This window comes from Lactuca sativa, chromosome 4 (assembly GCF_002870075.4).
Source record: "Lactuca sativa cultivar Salinas chromosome 4, Lsat_Salinas_v11, whole genome shotgun sequence".
Lineage (NCBI taxonomy): Eukaryota > Viridiplantae > Streptophyta > Magnoliopsida > Asterales > Asteraceae > Lactuca > Lactuca sativa.
Genome location: NC_056626.2, coordinates 189,701,570 through 189,722,879, shown reverse-complemented (window position 1 = coordinate 189,722,879; position 21,310 = coordinate 189,701,570). Strand labels below are relative to the sequence as shown.

The following is a 21,310-nucleotide window of genomic DNA, read 5'->3' as shown; positions in this document are numbered from 1 at the left end:
AAGTATTAGGGCCTTTGAAAAGGTAGGATCTAGTCCCATTTGGGTGCGGGTGATGTATTAGAAGTGATTTGGGTGTTCGGTTCGTGTTTTGGAACCTAGGGGTATTTCTGTAAAGTGGCAGTTCGGGCTTTTGGTGGAAAATGGATTTTTGTTAAGAAGGCCTTAAGAAAGGTTTGATTTTTTAGAAGTGTAGAGCTTCTCGTCACCTTTTTCGTGGATATAAGGATCATCGGAACTGGACTTGTAACGAAGAAGTTATGGCCTTCGGAAGTTTCGTGGTTTTCAGGCTTAGCCGAGTACGCGGGGTGTACACAAAGAGTACGTGAGGCGTACTAGGGAAAAGGGATTACGCTGGGCGTAATGATGATTACGCTGAGCGTAATGACCAGGAGTGGTCGCGAAGGTTCTCTGGAGTACGCTGGGCGTAATTCCGTCAGATCAGAATCCTATTTTAGGGTCTTGGACCCTATTCAAACTCCTTATATCATAACCAAACCCTAATATCTTCAGCATCCACCCCTCTAAACACTAGAAATCATCATATAGCAACCATGGTGGCATTTTGGAGCTTATGGAGTCCATTTTTGGGATATTTGGCCCATTTTCAGCTTGATGAAGGTATAAAGCTTTGAACCTGATCATTCATCTCTTAGATCTACCATTTTTGGGTTTTGGTTTCTTTTTGGTCCCAAGGTTGAAGCTTTATGGCTCTAAATCCGTTTTTAGGCTTGGGGTTGCCACCCTTGATGCTATTTGAGTCCCTAAGGCAGAAAGTTGCCATCTTGATGGTCTTAATAGGTTCATGCTTGAGTTAGGGTCACTTTTATGGAAGTAGAATGCCATTTTTGGAGTTTGGGTTTGTTTGGGGCATGCAAAGTTACCAAGTCAGTGACTTTATGGGTTTAGACGTTAAGTACAGCTCGGATATGTGATTTGGACTTATTGGATCAAGTATTAAGCACTTAATGGATGTTGTGCATGAGTTGTTTGTACGCTGGGCGTACTATGTAGTACGCAGCGCGTACAATCTATTTGCTCAATACGCTAAGCATACAGAAGAGGTACGTTGGGCGTACGCTCTCAAGAGGACTTGGACCTTTGTGGACTTCGGACCTTTAGGCCCTAATGGTTTTGGGCCTGGATTTGCTGATAGTTGGGCCTGAATGCATCTTTGGGACAATAATGGAATAGTTGGGCAGGCCCAATATAGAAATGAACATTGCATTATGGGCCTCGAGTTGGGCTAATTCTTGGACTAGGTTGTTGTGGGCCTTTGTGGGCCAATTGGGTCGGGATTATTGACTAAGGAGAATATTGAGCTTCAGTATAAGATCCATTAGAAAGGTCTGGGCCTAATTTGGAAAATTGGGCCAATGATGGATTTATGGACATTATAGTGTTGGGCTTTTGGTTTGGGTTTGGGCTTTAGTTTTGAATCATATAGGACCGACGGTAGAATGGTCATTTCACCCAATGCATGGATTAAGGATTATGCTATGGACCCAATTGCTAATTGGGTATATTGATTGGTAGTGATAGCTCGGGAAGCTGGCGAGGCAACAACTAATGATTTCATGCGGGAAGCTTATGCAGTGCGAGGTGAGTCTCCTCACCATACTGATGGGTCTAAGGCACCAAGGCCGGCCCATTATGTGTTACGATATATGTGTTAGCCATTATGTGAATTTATATGCTTTGTGATTGTGCTTGCATGAAAGACCTCGGGGGGTTCTCAGGGCACTTAAGTGTAAGACCTTGGAGGGTTTCCTTGGCATCCTAGGTCAAAGACCTCGGGGGGGGGGGGGGGGGGGGTCCCGAGGCACTTAAGTATAAGACCTTAGAGGGTTTCCTTGGCATCCTAGGTCGAAGACCTTAGGGGGTTCCCGAGGCATTGGGATAAAACCATGTGGGGGTTCCCATGGCACCCGTAGTAAGACCCTAGAGGGTTTCCAGGGCTTCCCTATGTGTTGGCTTGCATGGTTTATGCGTTCTGTATAGCTGATTAGCTAGTATGATATGTTATACATGATTGTGTATGGGTATTCTTTGGGGAACTCACTAAGCTTTGTGTTTACAGTTTTGTTTATTGTTTCAAGAATCATCTATTTGGAAAAGAAGGGCTCAGATTGATCGCAGCGCACACACCCATGATTTCCGCAATGATAGATTTTGGGATGAACTCTGATAAATGTTTTTAATTAACGATGTTTTGGAATGATTGAAATAAATGATATAGATGTTTGGCTATAATAAAAATGAAATTTTTACCTTTGATTTTTGGGTTGTTACAAATCAGACAAGAACAGAACATAAGGCCAAATCAAACATTCTTAGGCTATAAGATATTAGTTATGTATAATCGTGATGCATGCACTAAACAACTACAATAATGATGTCAATCTCATATAAAGGAAACCCTAGGCTAGCAGGCATCATGTAATCAGGCAATTCTATCCTGCAATTCCTGAAGATCCCTAGCCTAGTACTAGCATGGTTTTCTAACATATCACAATATCAAATAACCGTATGGTATTTTGGGGTCTACTTACTGGCTCTAACTGATCGTACACTTTGCATCCTCTTTTTACTTATTTTGAAAAACATTTAAAATCATTCCTTGATTTGAGACTGGATTCACACGAGTGTTCCTACAATTCACTCAAACCAAGGCTCTGATACCAACTTGTAACACCCATAAAATTCAAGCCAATTTAAAACTTTTTAAATCATTTGAAACCATTCAATTATTAAAATTTGTTTTCAAAATAGTTTATACATCAGAGTTCTCAGAAATCATAATCGTCAATCGAGGAAGTGTACGGTCACGCCTTCGCCTTACCGTGATCCCCTGATGTACTTGAAACAATAAACTGAAACTGTAAGCCTGAAAGCTTAGTGAGTTTCCCCAAAATACCCATACCACAACAATACACATATAATCATAAACAACATACTATGGGTCCACTCAACCATCCGGTTGGAATACCCCCGACCCACAACCAACAGGTTGGAATGCCCACATACTATGGATCCAATCATCCTTGGGATGGAATACCCCAGGCCCATAACCAATAGGTTGGAATGGCCACATACTATGAGTCCAATCATCCTCGGGATGGAATACTCATGGCCCACAACCAACAGGTTGGAATGCCCAGGTCTATTGGCCTCCGCACAACATAAGTGAGCCTCAACCGCCAAACAAACATGTGCACGTACATACATAACAGATAATCACATATCAGTTTATAGACAATAATTGGTCTAACGGATCATACTACATAACACATAATACCATCCTATTTACCAGGATGCCGATCTAACAGATCATACCACTTATTGCATAATATTACCCTACCCTTTAGGATACCGATCTAACAGATCATAATAGCATAACATACCAAGTAACAATCAAAAGGGCCGACCTTGGTGCCGTAGACCCTTGAGTATAGTAACTCACCTCGCAACTGACGCGCTGAAGAGATAATCTCAACTCTCGGATCACCGCCACAAACTCCATCATCTATATCCACCATAGAACTATATCCATAAATTTCCAATTTCCCAAAATGCCCCAGAAGTCCAAAAGTCATCCTTGGTTAAAGTCAAAGTCAACGGTCAAGGTCAACAGTCCATGTTGACCTGAACTCGTCGAGTGTATCCAGCCACTCGCCTAGTTCCCGATGTAACTCATCCGCTCACCGAGTCACCAGAATGACTCGTCGAGTTCTTAAGGCTCACGGTTGAAACCCTTTGACTACTCGTCGATTTTTCCCTCTACAACTCGACAAGTTCACACGCATCCAATGGTTGGTAAGAATCTTGCCTGACTCGCCGATTCACTCTACTGACTCGCCGAGTCCACGACAATCTTCATCTGACTCACAGAGTTGTTCATCCAACTCATCGAGTCCATGACCATCTTCATATGACTCGCCGAGTCTACTATGAGACTCGTCGACTCCCTTCAGCCCTTCATCCAAACAGATGCTTTTTAATCCATGCTAAGGCTCCATACTGCAGATCCAACTTCCCAAGGCATGCTTATCACGTAAAGTTGCAAACTTTACGTGCATGCAAGGCGCTAATGACTAAAAATGCCAAAACCAAGCTTGAAATGGGGTTTTACACTTAAGGAGGGGTTCATTCTTGCCAAAGCTGATAGCTTTATGGATTTAAAGACCAAGGAGAGTTCAAATCTGAAGTTAAAACTTCCGATTTGAGCTCATACCCAAAAATAGCTTCACAATATGCTAGAAAAGCCCAAAACTTTAACCAAATGAGATCTAGAATGAAGTTAGGTCAAGGTAACGACTTGATACCTTCCAAAAGATACCATCTAAGGTAGATATCAGATCCCCACAAGTCCTTTGCTCCTAGTCACTTGCTCTTCAATGTAACATCCAGATTCCCACGTATAATATTTTATTCCTTTATTTTTGGAAGTTGAGAGGGGACTCGGCGAGTTGGTGTTTAAACTCGCCAAGTATGGTCGCGGATTCTTATCCGAGTTCACAGCAGGACTCGGCGAGTCCATGCTATTTAATGAAACCCTAATTTCTTGGGTTTGGGACCTATTTAAAGGCCCTTAGGGCCGTCATTTGCGGCTACCAAACCCGAGAGAGAACCCTAAGAGCGTTTGTGAGGAAGGAGAGGCCATTTGTGACCATTTTGTTGGTGTTATTGCAAGAAGGAGGAAACCAAGGCAAGAGGAGGCTAAAGGAGGTGTGATTTTGGTGATTTCAGAGTTCATAGACTTCATCTTGAGGTATTTTTCGGACATTTCTTCAGATTTGGTGTTGATTCCTAGAGTTAGGGTTTTCTAACCCCTTTAGAGGATGGATTTGTGGAGCAATTGGTCCCTTCTCGAGTTCATGCTTTGGATCTGGACTCATAGAGGTCCACAGACCTTAACCCTTGGGGCTTTTTGGAGTTATTTTGGGAGTCATGAACTTAAGATGCTATTTTGGGACTAAATCACCAAGTAAGACCATCTAGATGCTATTTGAGTGTCAAGGTCTGAACTTTACGTGATTATCATGCTTGGGAAGGTCAGATCTATGGATTAATGGAACAGATCTGACCTCAGGAGGTCTTTAGAGTATGTGCATGACATGAACTCGCCGATTCCATAGATCAGACTCGGCGAGTAGGGTTAGGGTTTCCCGTAAACCACTCAGTGGGTAGACTTGCCGAGTTGGGGAGATAACCCAGTGAGTCAGAGGGGGATTAGAGGACTGGAGTTCAAGGCAGAACTCGCCGAGTTGTTCTTGAGACTCGGCGAGTTGAGTCGGGGTGGCCCCGCGATTCATGCCGGGGGTGACTCGTCGAGCAAGTGGAGGAACTCGACGTGCCAAGCGGGACTAAAGAATTAGCGGACACGTGTAGACTCGCCGAGTAGCCCAAGTGCACTCGACGAGTCGGGTCAAAGTTTGACCATTGACTTTTGTGGACTTTTAGGGTTTTGTCAACAATGAGGCCTTTAAGCCAAGAGAGGGGTAAAATGGTCTTTTACCCTTCTGAGGTGTTAATAAAGGTTTGAGTATAGTTATATTTATGAGAGTATTTAATTTATGTGATTAGGCGGAGGCTAGATCATATTTCTACCGAGTTAGAGACTTACCGAGACACCTGAGGTGAGTCTTCTCACTATACGTACCTAGAGTGGTATTATATATTGACCAGAGGGTCATGTGTGTTATGTATGAGATTATGTGCTATGTGTTATATGTATGTTGTATGATGTTAAGACCGGACCGAAGGGTCCAACGATACAGATCGGGCCGGAGGGCCCTACGAGCTATGACCGGACCAGAGGGTCCAACGAGCTACGGGACTGGAGGGTCCCGCTGAGACACATCGACCGAAGGGTCGTATTATAGCCTTGAGTGGCGTATGTGTTGTATGTGGTATTTTGGGGAACTCACTAAGCATTTATGCTTACAGTTGTTGTGTTATGTGTTTCAGGTACTAACGAGGACCGTAGAAAGGCGCCGGCGTGACTCGTACACACTAGAGAGAGAGTATCATCTTTATGATCTTGGGATATGTTATGTTTCAAAAACTACTATTGGAAATATTTGAGAATATTTTTATATGAACTTGGTTGATGAAAAATGAAAAATTTATTTTGAAAATTACGTTGTTACATTCAAGTTCTTCTTACAAAGATACACCTTCCAAAGCTTTAAAACACACAAATGGAGCACACTCACACAAATTAGGGTTTTTGGACTCTCAAGAGGCTGCAAAGGAACTAAGGGAGGCTAATGGTCCCTTAAATAGGGTGCCAAACCCCAGAAATTAGGATTTCACCCTCCAGCTCCAACTCGTCGAGTCACTCTTCCGACTCAGCGAGTTGGTCACTTAAACACGTGGCCCAAATCCACTGCTACTCGATGATTCAGGCAACCAACTCGTCAAGTAAACCTTGAGTTCATGAGAATTTATAACCATAAATGGGTATTTGAGAATTGGGGTGTTACAATTGGGTTTTAGGCCTTGGTTTTCGGTCCATATATATATGGGGGTTAGACAATAGAGAAAGGGGGTGTCCAAGGAGTAAAACACGTTCAAAGGATCTACCATTGTCATACTTGGTGTTCTAGAGAGAGAAAGTAGAGAGAACTTGTGTGTGTGGATATCTTGCGTACATGGATCATTATTGAATATTAATGAGTGCATTGAAGATTCATCTTGTTCTTGTTCTTGTTCTTGTTCTTGTTCTTGTTCTTCTTCTTCTTCTTCTCCATTCTATCTTGTATCATCCACTTGATTGGGATTCCACACCATCAAGTGGATCAGATTGATACATCAAAGCGATTTGGGGACTTACAACACCTTTATACCCTATCAGCCCTTCAAGGTCTTAGATCTGGAAGAATACCCACTTGGGTCGACCATTCTCCGAAGGCTATCATTCTTGGGCCAAAACCTTTATAAAAGAGAAAGGAAGAGATCTAATGAACTAATGGTCAAGATAGAAACTTGATTACCAAAATGTAGCCAATGAAGTGTAGTTTCTGGATCTACTCTCTTCCTCTTGAGCCTTTAGTTTCCTTTTCTTCCACAAGCTTCAAAGTACACATAAATCACCCCAAATGGCTCACAGCCTCAAACAAAGCACTAGGGTTTCGTGAATTAGGGTTTAGGATTTGGGGGCTGTAAATGAGGCTGAGGGGTGGAGATTAAGATGCTTAAATAGTGTGTAAAAACCCGAATCTAGGGTTTCCCAAAACCCGACTAACTTGTCGAGTTGTTCCTTCCAAACTCGTCGAGTAGGTCTCTCTATGCGTGTCCAAAAACTTATTCTTACTCGTCGAGTTATCCCCCTAGGACTCGACGAGTAGACCTTCAATTTGCATAATATCTTTCCTTAATTAACTTTTTGGTTTCCGGGTGTTACATATATAAAGGTTATATAAATTTAAAACAAGAAGATTTTTAGTATAAGAATCTCACATTATTCATATACCTAGTAATTGGTGTATTTATGTGATTATATACCAAGTTTTGTGAAAGACATCTAGATATTATAAATGAGTTTGTGATGTGTTGTTCGTGTATTCAATGTTACAATTATTATGTGCATTATTGTTAGGGGTTTATTCACTAATCTCTTTGTAGTTTTTCATTTTGTTTTTGCGTTCCATTCAGGTGAACACATTAACGTAGCGAGAAATTATATAAGAACAAGAGGGATAATTGTAACGCCCGAAGATCCGGGCTAGTCAATTTAGAGATAATAGGGGTCGAAAACAACTTTTCGACAAAATATTATTTAGAATAAATAATCTTAACCAAGTTGTAGAATACGTCTCAAGGGTTCCGTACATATAAAGAACGCCGAAATCCGAGTTATAACGAAGATGTTATGGCCCGTCGAAGTTTTACGGCAAAACCGACACGACACCGGGAGAAGTAAATAGTGAATTTACGATGGAGGAATTTTTAGCCTTAGATATCCAAACAAAAAGTTGTAGTATACGTTAAGCCGAGAACATACAAAAAAAGAACGCCCAAATCTGACTTCGTATGAGGAAGTTATGAATTTTCTAAGATTTGGCTTAGCAGTGCACAACCCAAACTCAAATTTTAGATCGAGCAGTTTTTGGCCTACGCGACCTAAATGAGAAATGAAGATCTCATTAATAGGAACTCAACAGTAAAAAGACAGACGAAAACAGAGTCCGCATGTAGAAGTTATGAATTTTACGCGGACATTTAACAATATAATCTCCTCGTACTGTTAAATTTAAGATCGGTTGAGAATTAGCCGACGAAGTCAAAATGAAAGTTGAAGATCTTATTTTTACATACACGTGGATATAAAGAACGTCAAAAACGGAGCTCGTATGTGAAAGTTACGGATTTTAGAAGTCAGAAGTGTATTGTGCGAAAATGGGTGACGTGGCACAATCTTGACCATTGCTTTCTCCCCAAGTCTTGCCACCAGATGATGACATGTGGCACCAAGTTCAACCATATTTCACCCTATAATTAGAACCTCTCCCACCCTCATTTTCTTCACACCTTTCCCATTATTTATTCTCTTTACTTTCTCTCTAGAACCTCTCTCTAGCCCCAAAACCCCCCAAAAAGCCTAGGAACCTCCCTAGCACGAGGCAGAAGCCCCGGAGTGCTCGAAGGCTCCAAGAAGAAGAGATTTTCAGCTCAGGAACGCTGTTCCAAGCAAAGCCCGGTTTTCTATAAAACCCGCTGTAAGTGAGGTACACCTACGCTATTTTTAATATAGTTTTTATTTAATTATAGTAACGTTATTAGGAACTTATAATAAGTACTTGGGCTATTATTATGGGTTATATAAGTATTGTTTAACGCTTGTATAATAGTAATAATAGCTAGACTATTAATTAGTCTCGGCGAATAATAGACTAAACTCTAGTGGTAATAATACTAGGTTTCGTCGAAGGAAATTATTTTTAAGAAGCGAAGCGCTGTCTGAGTTCGGAATCACCACCTTTGAAGTGAGTGCATGGTCCCTCTCATCTTACACATAGATATGAAGTATTTAATATAAATTACGTGCTATGTGTGCATATTTTCTGAATATTTGTTGTCTATGCTGGGTGAAATATTTTTATACACGTTTTAAATGATTTAAAATGTATATGTATTTTATATCTACAAAATGTGTTAGGTAAAATATGGGTAGATGTAATAGTTGTTATGTGACCAAATAAAATAATGAGAGGCCACGATATAGATGTTATTGATGATCCAGTCATCTAGCAGAGTATAAATGACGACCACAGACTATTCTAGACAGTCCAGTGAAACGCTAGCAGGCTCGCAACCTGTAGGTGTTTATTTGAACTGTATGCTCACCAGTAGTACTCCATCCCCACATGGTTGCCTTATTTGACATGAATTGTTGAGGAACCCCCGAAACATGTGTTATCACCTCGATGGAAGTCCTTAGACTAGGTCCCTTGTGTTAGATGTTTTAGGGACGTAAAATGAGGATAACGGGAACGAGTAATCGGGTTTGTTTGGTTTGATAAACTTAATAAACTTATTTATTGTGGGTTGAAAACCCTATGTACTCACCAGGTTTCTAAACCTGAATCACTCAGTTTATTTATATCACATGTGTTGATATGAAGTCACATTACACTGAGAGATTAAGTAGATATAAATCATTAGTGATAATGAATGTAAGTTCTGTTTATACTTATGTTTCTGTATTGAAGATGACATCCCAAATGTTTTAAAATGAATAAAAATACTTTTCTTCGGAAATGCTTTGATAACGTATTTATCATGTTTTACTGAGAACAAATTCTGCAACATTTTTATTAAAAGAGGTACTCTGATTTTTATAAAGCATAAACAAAATCGATATTTTCTGGCCGTGAAAATGGGGATGTCACAATAATGATGCCCAATTTGGATCTATGTATTTTATTTCCTTGATACGATCCTTTTTTGATAACTTCTTGCAATGGATTGTTAATACAATTGTACATCGACGTGATTCATAAATTTAAAAGCGAAAATTTTGGGTGTACCTTGCATTAAAAAACCGGGTGTTAGACTTTGCATGTTCAATCCACATAGTACATTAAATATGATTCAGACTGGACAACAAAAAACATTTTGTATTCGCACACCTATAAAGTTCTATCCTAGCAAAATTACATAATTGTGTCCTACTCATGATCTTGTAATTCAAATGACACTCTCTTAGCAGACCGACCATCCTTCATGCTAAGCATCAATCACATCTATAAAACGAAACACCAAGTAATTTAGAATATTCGAGACAGACAACACAATTATAGGAGCAAGTTTGTTTTCGATAACAATGCCTACTTACCAATTGCACTCTTCCCCATCATGACTTGAAATAATGTTTCCGAACTTGGAAAAACAAAAAAAGCTCATACCATGGGAGAAGCCATATGTCATGGCCTTAACAAACGTGTCTTTGTGAAAATTTAATTTTAATATATGATCTGACATTTTCAAACAAGTAAGATTATTAGCAACAAAGAAATTCGAAAAAGCATACACAATGCCCTCCTTCAACAATCATTTAAACTTGCGAATTAAAGCCTTCTTGATGGTAGACGAGGTACAATTCCCTTGAAATTATCACAAAAAACAATCGAGGCTTAAAAACTATACCAATGCAAACAAACACAAAGAAAACTTATACATGACAGAATGATACATTCTTGGCCATTAATATCATATCAATATTGTTCAATTCAGATAATTCCAAACAAACATGTTGCTTCCATAAACAAACAACATGTTCCTTGAACTTCAATCCATCGGTATCACTATTCAACTCACTAATCAACTGATATTATGAACACATCACAAACACTAAAATAGTTCTAACAACTATATCTAAGACACTAACTGCATCTACAATTGACATACTACATGCATCATTTATATAGACAACCAACCTGCTACGATACAATTTCAATGCATAATAAATTGATGGACATATGAATAGCCGAAAATAGCCGCTACAAGAACCTGTAACCACATCCCAACGAAATGTCTCTCCCATATGATTGACACGTCGGGAAAAACCCTTATTTTATGTTGTTTTTTGCAAATATTATCATATTAGATTTGTTATATAGCTTTGAAATAAGATGTTTTCGACAACTTAACAAAAATAGTATGAAGTTGTATAAGATATAGACAAACAAACCTAAATATAATTTAATGTAATGCCACAATGTAAACGTATTTTTTGTCTGTTTCTTATTCTTATGCTTATTCAAATTATTTATACAGAATTTGACCAATAATAAAAACAACGTTTTCCATAATTTTTTTTGGGTTTTCATTGTCAAACATAGCCAATAAAAAGTTGTCAAATTCTCTACTTATTTTGTATTCTAAAATAATTGTACGTTTAATCTGTAATATAACTATTAGTTTGACTCTACTTGTCCGAATGAATATTAGTTAGTGTAAAACAAAATTGTTTTGATTAATAAATAAAAAAAATATAATTTCATATTGATTCATTTTTAAATGATTTAAAAAGGGTAAATTATAGTTTGGTCCCTATGGTTTGCTCTAATATGCATATTTGGTCTAACTTCAGAAAAAATGATATGACTAGTTTTTATGATTTCCAAATCTTGCACCGGTAGTCATTGGGTCCTTAGAACTAACAACTTGGTAGTTATTTTTTTTAAATATGACAAAATTGTAATTTTTATTATTTTTTATTATATTTATTTTACTTATAAAATATAACTACCATCACCGTCACCACTAGCCCCACCACCATCACTAGAAGACTCATCACTAATCACCATCAGCCCTATCAACAATCATTAACAGTCTCGCCAAACCCCACCACCATCATCCCCTAATGCTGCTAGTATGTTTCATCGACATTTCAATTTTTATTATAAGTGTTGAATATAACCATATATATTCCTAAAATTGCATTTCATTAAAAAGAAAATATCAATACACATAAAAAAACTTAACAATAACAATTGCATTTCACGTGCTTTGTATTAGACAAATCAGATCAAGATAATCCACATTTACAAAGTCTGTATTCCTCGAAACAAAAAGAAAATGACACTTAATACTTAATACATAATGATAAAAGTTTGAAACCCTAACACCGACATGTTTCATCGATATATATATATATATATATATATATATATATATATATATATATATATATATATATACACACACACACACACACACACACACTAAGGGCAAGAAATTAAAAAGACATATGAAACTCTCTTTAAGAGATGATAAACGTTGTCATCGCTTTTGTGCCTTCCGACACGATGTGCATGACTAATTCACTTGGAAGTACAAGACTCACGATAGAAGGTAATATTTGGCTTTTTGTTGTACCACATGAGTCACATGAGCCTCAAACTCTCTTAATCTAATTTCTCAAAAGTATCTTTGATGAAAATTTTCATGATTCCCATGGCCTTAGTTGAGATTTTGATATAAGGATGCACATGTTTAAACACATTGAAGGTGCAAATCTTATAGGTCTTAACGCTCTTCTTGGATCTCTTTCTTTCTATCTCAATTGACAACGCCAACTTCTTTAGGCAGTACCTTCCCGATCTTTGCCTTTTTTTTTTTTTTTTTTTTTCGTTAGTGCTTTCTCAGCTACAAATTTTCTTTTCTTCTGTTGGTTCCTTCTCGATGGGCTTCTTCTCTGCCTTAGGTGTCATCAAAATCTTGGGAGATTACTAACGCAAACAAAAATTATAGCATTTGAAATTTTTGGAGAATTCGATTGATTGTGGCGATGAGATGATGAAAAGGTGGCGGTGAGAGGCGATGACCCTAGACTGGCAATTAAATGTCAACATGAGAAAGATGGAGACCATGAGATGGCTTAGAATGCCACCCTTGATCTAATGGTTGAGGGAGACAGAGAAGGCAAGAAAGCGATCTTTGCCAACAGATGGTGCTTGATCGAGAAAGGCATGGTGCAGGCGACAGCAATGAGAGAAGTGAATGGTTGGAGGCAACTTAGGTGTTGCTAGTGTGTGGAGCTGCAAAGAGGGAAGACAAAAAGATGTGTGAAACCTCAAAGCTTTTCTTCATTTCACATCCATTTATCAATGTTTTAAAAATCGGTTTTTTAGTTGAACCGAAATGATGACCGATTTCCGGTTCAACCGGTTTAACCGTTTCGACCGCTGAGTAAACCGGTTTCTATAATTTTCATCTTTTTTTTTTTTTCGTATTTTCGTACACATATCTATATACACAAATCAAGAATATGATGTTCACAAGTTCAAACATTAAAATACACATGAATACAAGTTGTAGATCATTTTAAGTACATTAAAATAACTCATAACCATAAGTTTTACATCAATCCATGTGTATTAAAAACAAATAAAGTCCTAGATGAATATAAATGTATCAAAAAACTTCATAATATTTATCATATGCTTTTATTCAAAATTTTTTAATAAATATGAAAAAACTACCAAAGTTTATTATGCAAAAGATTTCGATTCCATATGTTTTTATTCAATTTAACCGGTTCAACCAATTTAATTGAACCAGTTCAACCGAATTTTTGTAAAAACCGGCCGGTTCAATCTGGTTCAGAAATAGACATAAAACCGGTGATAGTTGAACCGTTCACTTCCCCGACTCCCGGTCCAACCGATTTTTAAAACATTGCCATTTATTATCCATTTATTGAAGACTTATTTTTTTTTTGAACCGACAAATATAATATATAACTACTTCTAAACTAACACCTAAATCCACCTATGTTTACGACGGGACTTGAACCTTCAACTTCAAGAAAAAATGACACCACCTGATACCGTTAGACTAGAAGCCCTTTGGCAACTTTTAAAAATTATAGACACGAGACATGTTAGAAACTCAAAAATTAAACTAAAAGTACATATTGGTATAAAACAAATGGACCAAAATTATAATTTGCTTTTAAAATAATGGATTTATTTATAATTAAAAATATACCAAATTAAAAATTAAAAATTAAAAATTAAAAATAAATAAATAAATGAAAAGGAGGGACCGGTAAACCAACTTCGATGCTATTTCTGAGGATCGAGTTTCACTACGCAAACTCCCACAATTCCACAAATATCAAGGACAATTAAGTCATTTTACTTTACCCAAACTTCTGGGCCCAATCTTCCAATCACATGATTCTTTGCGCTTTTGAGATTCTTTTCTGATTTTCATTTTCTTTCTTAAACTGTTTTTTCAGGACAAAATACAAAGTTCTCAATTCTCATAGCTAGATTTGCAACAATTCAATATTTTCCACCTCCTTTTTCTTCATAAGTCCATTTTTATTTCAGGAGTTTTTCCTTCTTTTACGTTAAACCTTCTTCCGAAAGCACCTTATGGTCCTTATCATCTTCCCCACCCTTCCTCTCTTTGATGCCATTTTTTTATGCCATTTTAGATTTTTATCTTCGAGGTTCTTAAATTCGACACTCTAAAGAACATATTTTGAGTTCATCAGAGAGAGAAAGGTGTAGGAAATGGAAGCACTCATACAAACAAAAGGCCTTCTATCCCTCCCTTCAAATCCCAAATCCAAATCCCTCTTCAATCGACCACAACAGGGTCTCCGACAACGATTCAATCTTTCAAATTCTTTAAAACCCAAATCCCCAAATGGGTTTTCTCTAAATCTCAATACTTTTACAAAATTCAACGCCTTTGTAACAATTACCCCCCAAAACAGCAGAACTTTTCATGTCTGCAAGGCTTCCGCCGCCGCCCTCCCCGGCGGCGATGAAGTGGAATCGCCGAAGTTTATGGGTGTCGAAGTTTTGACCCTGAAAAAGATCGTGCCTTTAGGGTTAATGTTCTTCTGTATACTTTTTAATTACACTATTCTTAGGGACACCAAAGATGTTTTAGTAGTAACAGCCCAGGGTTCAAGTGCTGAAATCATTCCCTTTTTGAAAACTTGGGTTAATTTGCCTATGGCGATTGGGTTTATGCTGTTATACACAAAATTGTCTAACGTGTTGTCAAAGAAGGCTCTTTTTTACACTGTGATTCTTCCTTTTATTGCTTTCTTTGGGGCTTTTGGGTTTGTTTTTTATCCTCTCAGTGGCTATTTTCATCCAACAGCTCTTGCTGATCGACTTCTTGAATTCTTGGGTCCTCGGTTTCTTGGACCTCTTGCGATTCTGAGGATATGGAGCTTCTGTTTGTTTTATGTCATGGCGGAGCTATGGGGGAGTGTGGTGGTTTCCGTTCTCTTCTGGGGTTTCGCTAATCAGGTAATTTGCTTATTCATCAAATTTTGTTCATTTCCAATTTATTATATCGTTTTTCTGGTTGTTGGATTGCATAAGGTTACCCGCCTTTTTTAGTGTAACTTTGGTAAAGTTTTTTTTTTTTTTTTTTTTTTTTTTTTTTTTTTTTGTTTAAGAACTTGGTTCAATTCCTTTTTATATATTTATGCCTTTTTTTTTAATAATTTTGTTTTTAAATGTTTTATAAACGTAATTTCTTTTAATATTTTTTGTTTTGTTAAAATAAGTAGGGGTTAAAAGTTGTATCAAATGCATATTTATATAAAAAACTAATTTCGTAAAAACGAATTTATAAAAGGCTAAGATGTAAAAACGTTATAAAAGAGTAATTTTGTAAGGAAAAAATAAAGTGAAAAACATGTAGAAGTAAAGTTGTACAAAAACTTGGACGGACTTTTAAAATTGTTTGAAAAAAATTCATAATAGAAATTAAATCTATGACCAATATTGTAAAAAAACAAGGAGGGTAATGTGTAAAACATGTTATAGTAGGTCATATTGACCCATTAGGACAATATTCATGATTGAATATCTTTTGATATAATAAGATGTGTATACTTGTATTTTACTAACATTTCGAATATTTCGTTTATCTTATACGATGTTAATCCATTTTTGTATGATTGTGTAAGTTTCGGTGAAAACGATAATTTATTTTCAGTATATCATATTATGTTTAGAATTAAAAAGAATATTTCAACTTTCGAGTATATTTTTCTAATATCGTTATATTTATTTTTTTATATAGATTTGAATTTTTGTTATAATAGTTTATAAATTATATTATTAGACAACCGTAACAAAATTAATTTTTAGCTAATAACAAAAATACCAAATTAGGATTGTATCAACAAAAGGACTACTAATTTCACATATAAGGCAAGATAGCCATCTAATTTGCAATTTGGATTTTGCAAATTATGAGATAACTTCATCAATGCTTTCACCCAAAAAAACAAAAGAATTGTGATTTTATTTTTGCAAAAAGCACTATATTTTGCGTAGACACAAAAAAAGGAAATTGAAGTTTTCTTTTTGTGGTGGAGACCGGTTGTAGGAAAGTAATTTTGCAGTTTGTATATGAAAACTTAAAAAATAGTAGTTATTTGGAAGATTTTGTATGTCATTGTTAAACATCAAAATATCATATTTATACAACCAAAAATCTAATTTATATTTACTCTAAAATAAAATTCAAAATATCATACTTACAAAAAAAAGCATTACATTTTACAATAAATTTGAATATTTAGTTCTAGTAATGAACTATTATATCTTTCATAAATTCTCCAACATTCATTGATTGATTGAACTTCAAAAATCTCATCTAAGAGGAAGTTGACTAGATGATTTTTGGAACTAAACCAAAAGTGTTCAATGTATTTGTGAACCATCTCAAAACAATCTAAGTAATTGATATCTTTAAATCCTACTCAAAAGTAATGACCTAAATATCCATTGAATCCAATCTTTTTCAAATCAATTCTTAAAATTGATCACTTATCAAACTCTTAACTGATTCAATAACAATTCACTTTCAAACCCACTTTACAATTTTCTCTCTCGTACCAAAAACCTTAGCAGAATCATTGACATTATATGCATACATCTCAAACAAAGAAGAACCATCATTCTTTTTCCAAAAATCACTTCAACCAACTTTCTTTTATATGGAGGTTTGAAGTTGAACTGAAAATTTTATGAATAGGGTATAATAGTAAATTGATAAATATAATGATTTAAAAATATTATTTTTTTTAATAAAAAATAGGATTTAGACAAATATGATATTTTGATGTTTGTAAAGGGTAAATATGATATTTTGATGTTCAACACGGACATATATATGAAATTCTTCCTAGCTATTTTATGTTCTATCAAATATGATATATAGTCATTTTGTTACATATTTAATTTCAAATTAATCATTAATTTATTATAATATGTTATTGTATCTTAAATTATTTAAAAAATATTAAATTTATAAAAATTCAAAAAATAATCATTAAAAAAATAATATATATCATAAATTAAGATGAGTTTAATTCATAATATAATATCATTGATAACAAATATCACAATTAAATATGATTATACATTTAAATAAACATAACATACTAACATTGAAACTTAGGCCTTGTTTGGTAAAAATAAACTAACATGTAAGCTAGTTTTTTGTAATTTGTTTTTTTGTTACACCACAAAAATAGCTTATTTTATCTTATAAACTAACTTTTGATAAACTACTTGTAAGTTTATGGGACTTTTTCATAAATATTCCAAAAATGACCTTAATTTTATATTGCAATCTAACTTCAACAAGATTGATGCTTATTTTAACTTATAAACTAACTTTTGATAAACTACTTGGAGATGTTCATGGTTATCATTTTTGAGCTTTATGCCATCTTTTACACTCAAAGTAAACTTGTGATGAAAACGCAGATAACTACAGTAGAAGAAGCCAAGAAATTCTATCCACTATTTGGGCTCGGAGCAAATGTGGCTCTAATCTTCTCTGGTCGCACAGTTAAATACTTCTCGAACATGAGAAAACACTTGGGTCCAGGAGTCGATGGGTGGGCAATTTCGTTGAAATATATGATGAGCATCGTCGTGCTTATGGGGTTTGCAATTTGTGGCCTTTATTGGTGGGTTAATACTTATGTTCCACTTCCTACACGTAGCAAGAAGAAAAAGGTAACCAAAAGGGTTAATTAATTTTATTTTAGTTTTTAATGAATCATGAAAACGAACACCCGTTAATTAATTTGCTTGATTTTGTATTTTTGCAGGAAAAACCGAACATGACAACAATGGAGAGTTTGAAGTTCTTGGCGTCTTCACCTTACATTAGGGATCTTGCGACGTTGGTTGTAGCATATGGTATAAGCATTAATCTTGTTGAAGTTACATGGAAATCCAAGCTCAAAGCTCAGGTATATATATTTAAAAGATTTAATCACAAAAATCACCAAACATGGAATGATATATCACAAAGTTACCAAAAAAGCATTTGGTGCTTTTATTTTTCCAAAGTTTTCTAAGAAAATAGAAAATTTCATTTTTTCAAAGTGTATGTAAATTGAAAAACTGGTTTTTATTGATTTCCATAGTTTTCATTTTCTAAAATATAAACCTTACAACACACCCACCCTTCGTTACACCCTCAACCTAACATCCATATCCACCTCTACCCTACCCTACCCCATCCCACCCCACACCCACCTCTACCATACCCTACCCCACCCCACACCCACCTCTATCCTACCCCACCTCACACCAGCTCTACCCTACCCCACACCTACACCTACCCTATCGTTTTGCAATCTTAATTTCATTATAATAATAAAAATTGTCTTATTTGAAAATGTTTTTTTTTTATGTTTACTTTTAATTATACTTTAAAGTTTATGTTGATTAATATTGTTTAATATTGTAATATTTGGAAAAACAAAAAAGACAAAAAACGTACAACTAAACAAGTTTTCTAATTTTTTGAAGTGGAAAATGAAAACTCCACTAGTTTCAATCAAAAGTTATTTCTAAATTCTTTTATTGAAAATTGAAAATGAAAGTTCAGCTTCATTTTTTGAAAATGATTTCTAGAAAAATGAAAATAATTTTCCACAACCAAAATTTTTCAAATATTTTTTTCGTGAAATAAAAAAGAATTCATGAAACTAGCAAACTTAAGTATTTATTTGGAATGTTAATAAAATTAGGTTCACGTTTGCTTTCATGTTCATGTAGCAATATTGTTTCCCCAGTTGTTTATAGTATTTAAAAGAAACACACTTATGCGAAAAAAAAATCTTCGAATTTGACTTTATATTTCCACGAAATAACATTATTTTCTTGAAAATTCACTTTTGCTAAATATCATGTTAGGAAAAACAATTTCACGAATTAACAAACACTTTCTTCCCGATGGTTATTTGGTGATAAATATTGTTGAAAATAAAAACCGACCATTTTATTTTTGTGATATGACCTTCTCATGTTTGGTAATTTTTGTGATCAACTCTATTTAAAATCATTAAAACAGTTTATTAGAAGAGACTATTTGTTATAAATGTGAAATCATTCGTGTAATTTGTTCTTGAACTTGTTCTGATCTTTCAGTTTCCTAGTCCGAATGAATACTCTTCTTTCATGGGTGATTTCTCAACTGCAACTGGAATAACAACGTTCACGATGATGTTGTTAAGTCAATGGATTTTCAACAAATATGGATGGGGTGTTGCAGCTAAAATCACGCCCACTGTTTTGCTGCTAACTGGAATTGGATTCTTTTCTTTGATTTTGTTCGGCGATCCACTTGGACCAGGTCTTATGAAGTTTGGAATCACTCCGCTTTTAGCAGCTGTCTACGTGGGTGCCATGCAAAACATATTTAGCAAAAGCGCCAAATATAGTCTCTTTGATCCATGCAAAGAAATGGCCTATATTCCTTTGGATGAAGACACCAAGGTTCGATATTTACCTTCCTAGTGCTATTTATGATGGTTATACTGAAAATGGTATTTACGTCTTTTTACATAGACAAGCTCTAGAGAGATTGAGAACTAGTCTCTCTCCCACCTTATTGTGTACGACAATGTCCCATTGACAATCGTACCATTTCTAATTAATGCATGCTAAATGCAATACAACTGGACTAGAAAACTTTTTAGAACTATATATTTACGACGATGAGGATGAAAAAGGGTATTTACGTTATTTTCACATATGAAAGATTGAGATTGTCCCCTTGTGTATAACAATGGGATACACTGTCCCATTGATATCATTCCTTGTTCAATTTCATATGTCATATGTCCTCGGTCTTGGTTCTAGTTTAATTCATGTGAAACACACTACAACTTGTTATGCCATGTACTAACAACTCTTGGAATTTTTGTGCCAGGTTAAAGGTAAGGCGGCGATTGATGTGGTGTGTAATCCATTAGGGAAATCTGGGGGTGCATTGATCCAACAATTCATGATTTTGACCTTTGGATCACTTGCAAACTCGACCCCATATCTTGGTGGGATACTACTATTGATTGTTTTAGCATGGTTAGGGGCAGCAAAGTCATTAGACACACAATTCACTGCTTTGAGACGAGAGGAAGAGATTGAGAAAGAGATGGAGAGGAGTGCGGTTAAAATCCCGGTGGTGTCTTCAAATGACGATGAAAATAAATCTCTCGACAGTTCACCAGAAACATCATTTCCTCGTGAATCGTGATGAATGAAAAAGGTGTTAGGATTATCAATATGGGGGTGGGGGTGGGGTGGGGTGGGGGGGGGGGTATAGGATTTGATCTTTGATTGATATGATGTTTGTTTTAGTATTGTTCATCTAAATCAACGTAGAAACAACATTGGTTTCATGGAATTTGATCTTATGCTATTGTTTTTGTTATTTTTAGATATAGATTGCTTAACCGTTAAGATCGACCGGTCATTAATTTGAAATATAATTTAGAATAAATTACTAAAATTGTCTCTATGGTTTGACCCAAATTGTTTCTTTGGTCTTTTTTTTTTTTTTTTTTTTTTTTTTTTTTTTTTTGCACTCAGACCGTCCTCATTATATGATTTTATTGCATTTTTCGTCCGTATCAGACATGAAAAAGACTATATTTCCCTCCCCAATTTAAATTTTTACTTATTTTTATTATTATTTTTATATTTCTTAATAAATAAAATAAAATGGGCCGAGTTTACACCCCTTCCCCCTCAATTTTTAAAATTTTTTTGGTCCCACACCTACCCCATTTGTCTTCTCACGTGTTCAACCATGTTTCACTATAATCATTCACCACCAATACCATGCCTTTACTCACCCCCTAACTATCATCATCATCATCTATGGCAAGACCAGAACGCCGACGAACACCACACGCCATCACCCGCCATCCCACACCCACCTTCATCATCTCTTCCCCTAAATCGGTAAACCTTCATAAGTAATCTAACACTCAACGTCACTTGCTTTTCTC

The 21,310-nt window shown here is 35.7% G+C and overlaps 1 protein-coding gene across 1 annotated transcript; it reads left to right on the top strand.

The window, feature by feature from the left end:
• The first annotated feature begins 14,232 nt into the window (after nucleotides 1-14,232).
• On the top strand, nucleotides 14,233-20,808 carry LOC111877130 (plastidic ATP/ADP-transporter). The gene is made up of 5 exons (XM_023873662.3): nucleotides 14,233-15,284; nucleotides 17,766-18,020; nucleotides 18,116-18,259; nucleotides 19,446-19,793; nucleotides 20,230-20,808. The coding sequence occupies exons 1-5, from the start codon at nucleotides 14,532-14,534 to the stop codon at nucleotides 20,551-20,553; spliced, it is 1,824 nt and encodes a 607-aa protein (XP_023729430.1). The 5' UTR covers nucleotides 14,233-14,531; the 3' UTR covers nucleotides 20,554-20,808.
• Nucleotides 20,809-21,310: the final 502 nt, after the last annotated feature.

What these genes read in the sequence shown, in the direction of transcription:
- LOC111877130 (XM_023873662.3), top strand. Translation starts at nt 14,532, where the DNA reads ATGGAAGCACTCATACAAACAAAAGGCCTTCTATCCCTCCCTTCAAAT. An exon ending in AATCCAAGCTCAAAGCTCAG is followed by an intron (nt 18,260 to 19,445) that starts GTATATATATTT and finishes CTGATCTTTCAG; the next exon opens with TTTCCTAGTCCGAATGAATA. An exon ending in CTTTGGATGAAGACACCAAG is followed by an intron (nt 19,794 to 20,229) that starts GTTCGATATTTA and finishes TTTTTGTGCCAG; the next exon opens with GTTAAAGGTAAGGCGGCGAT.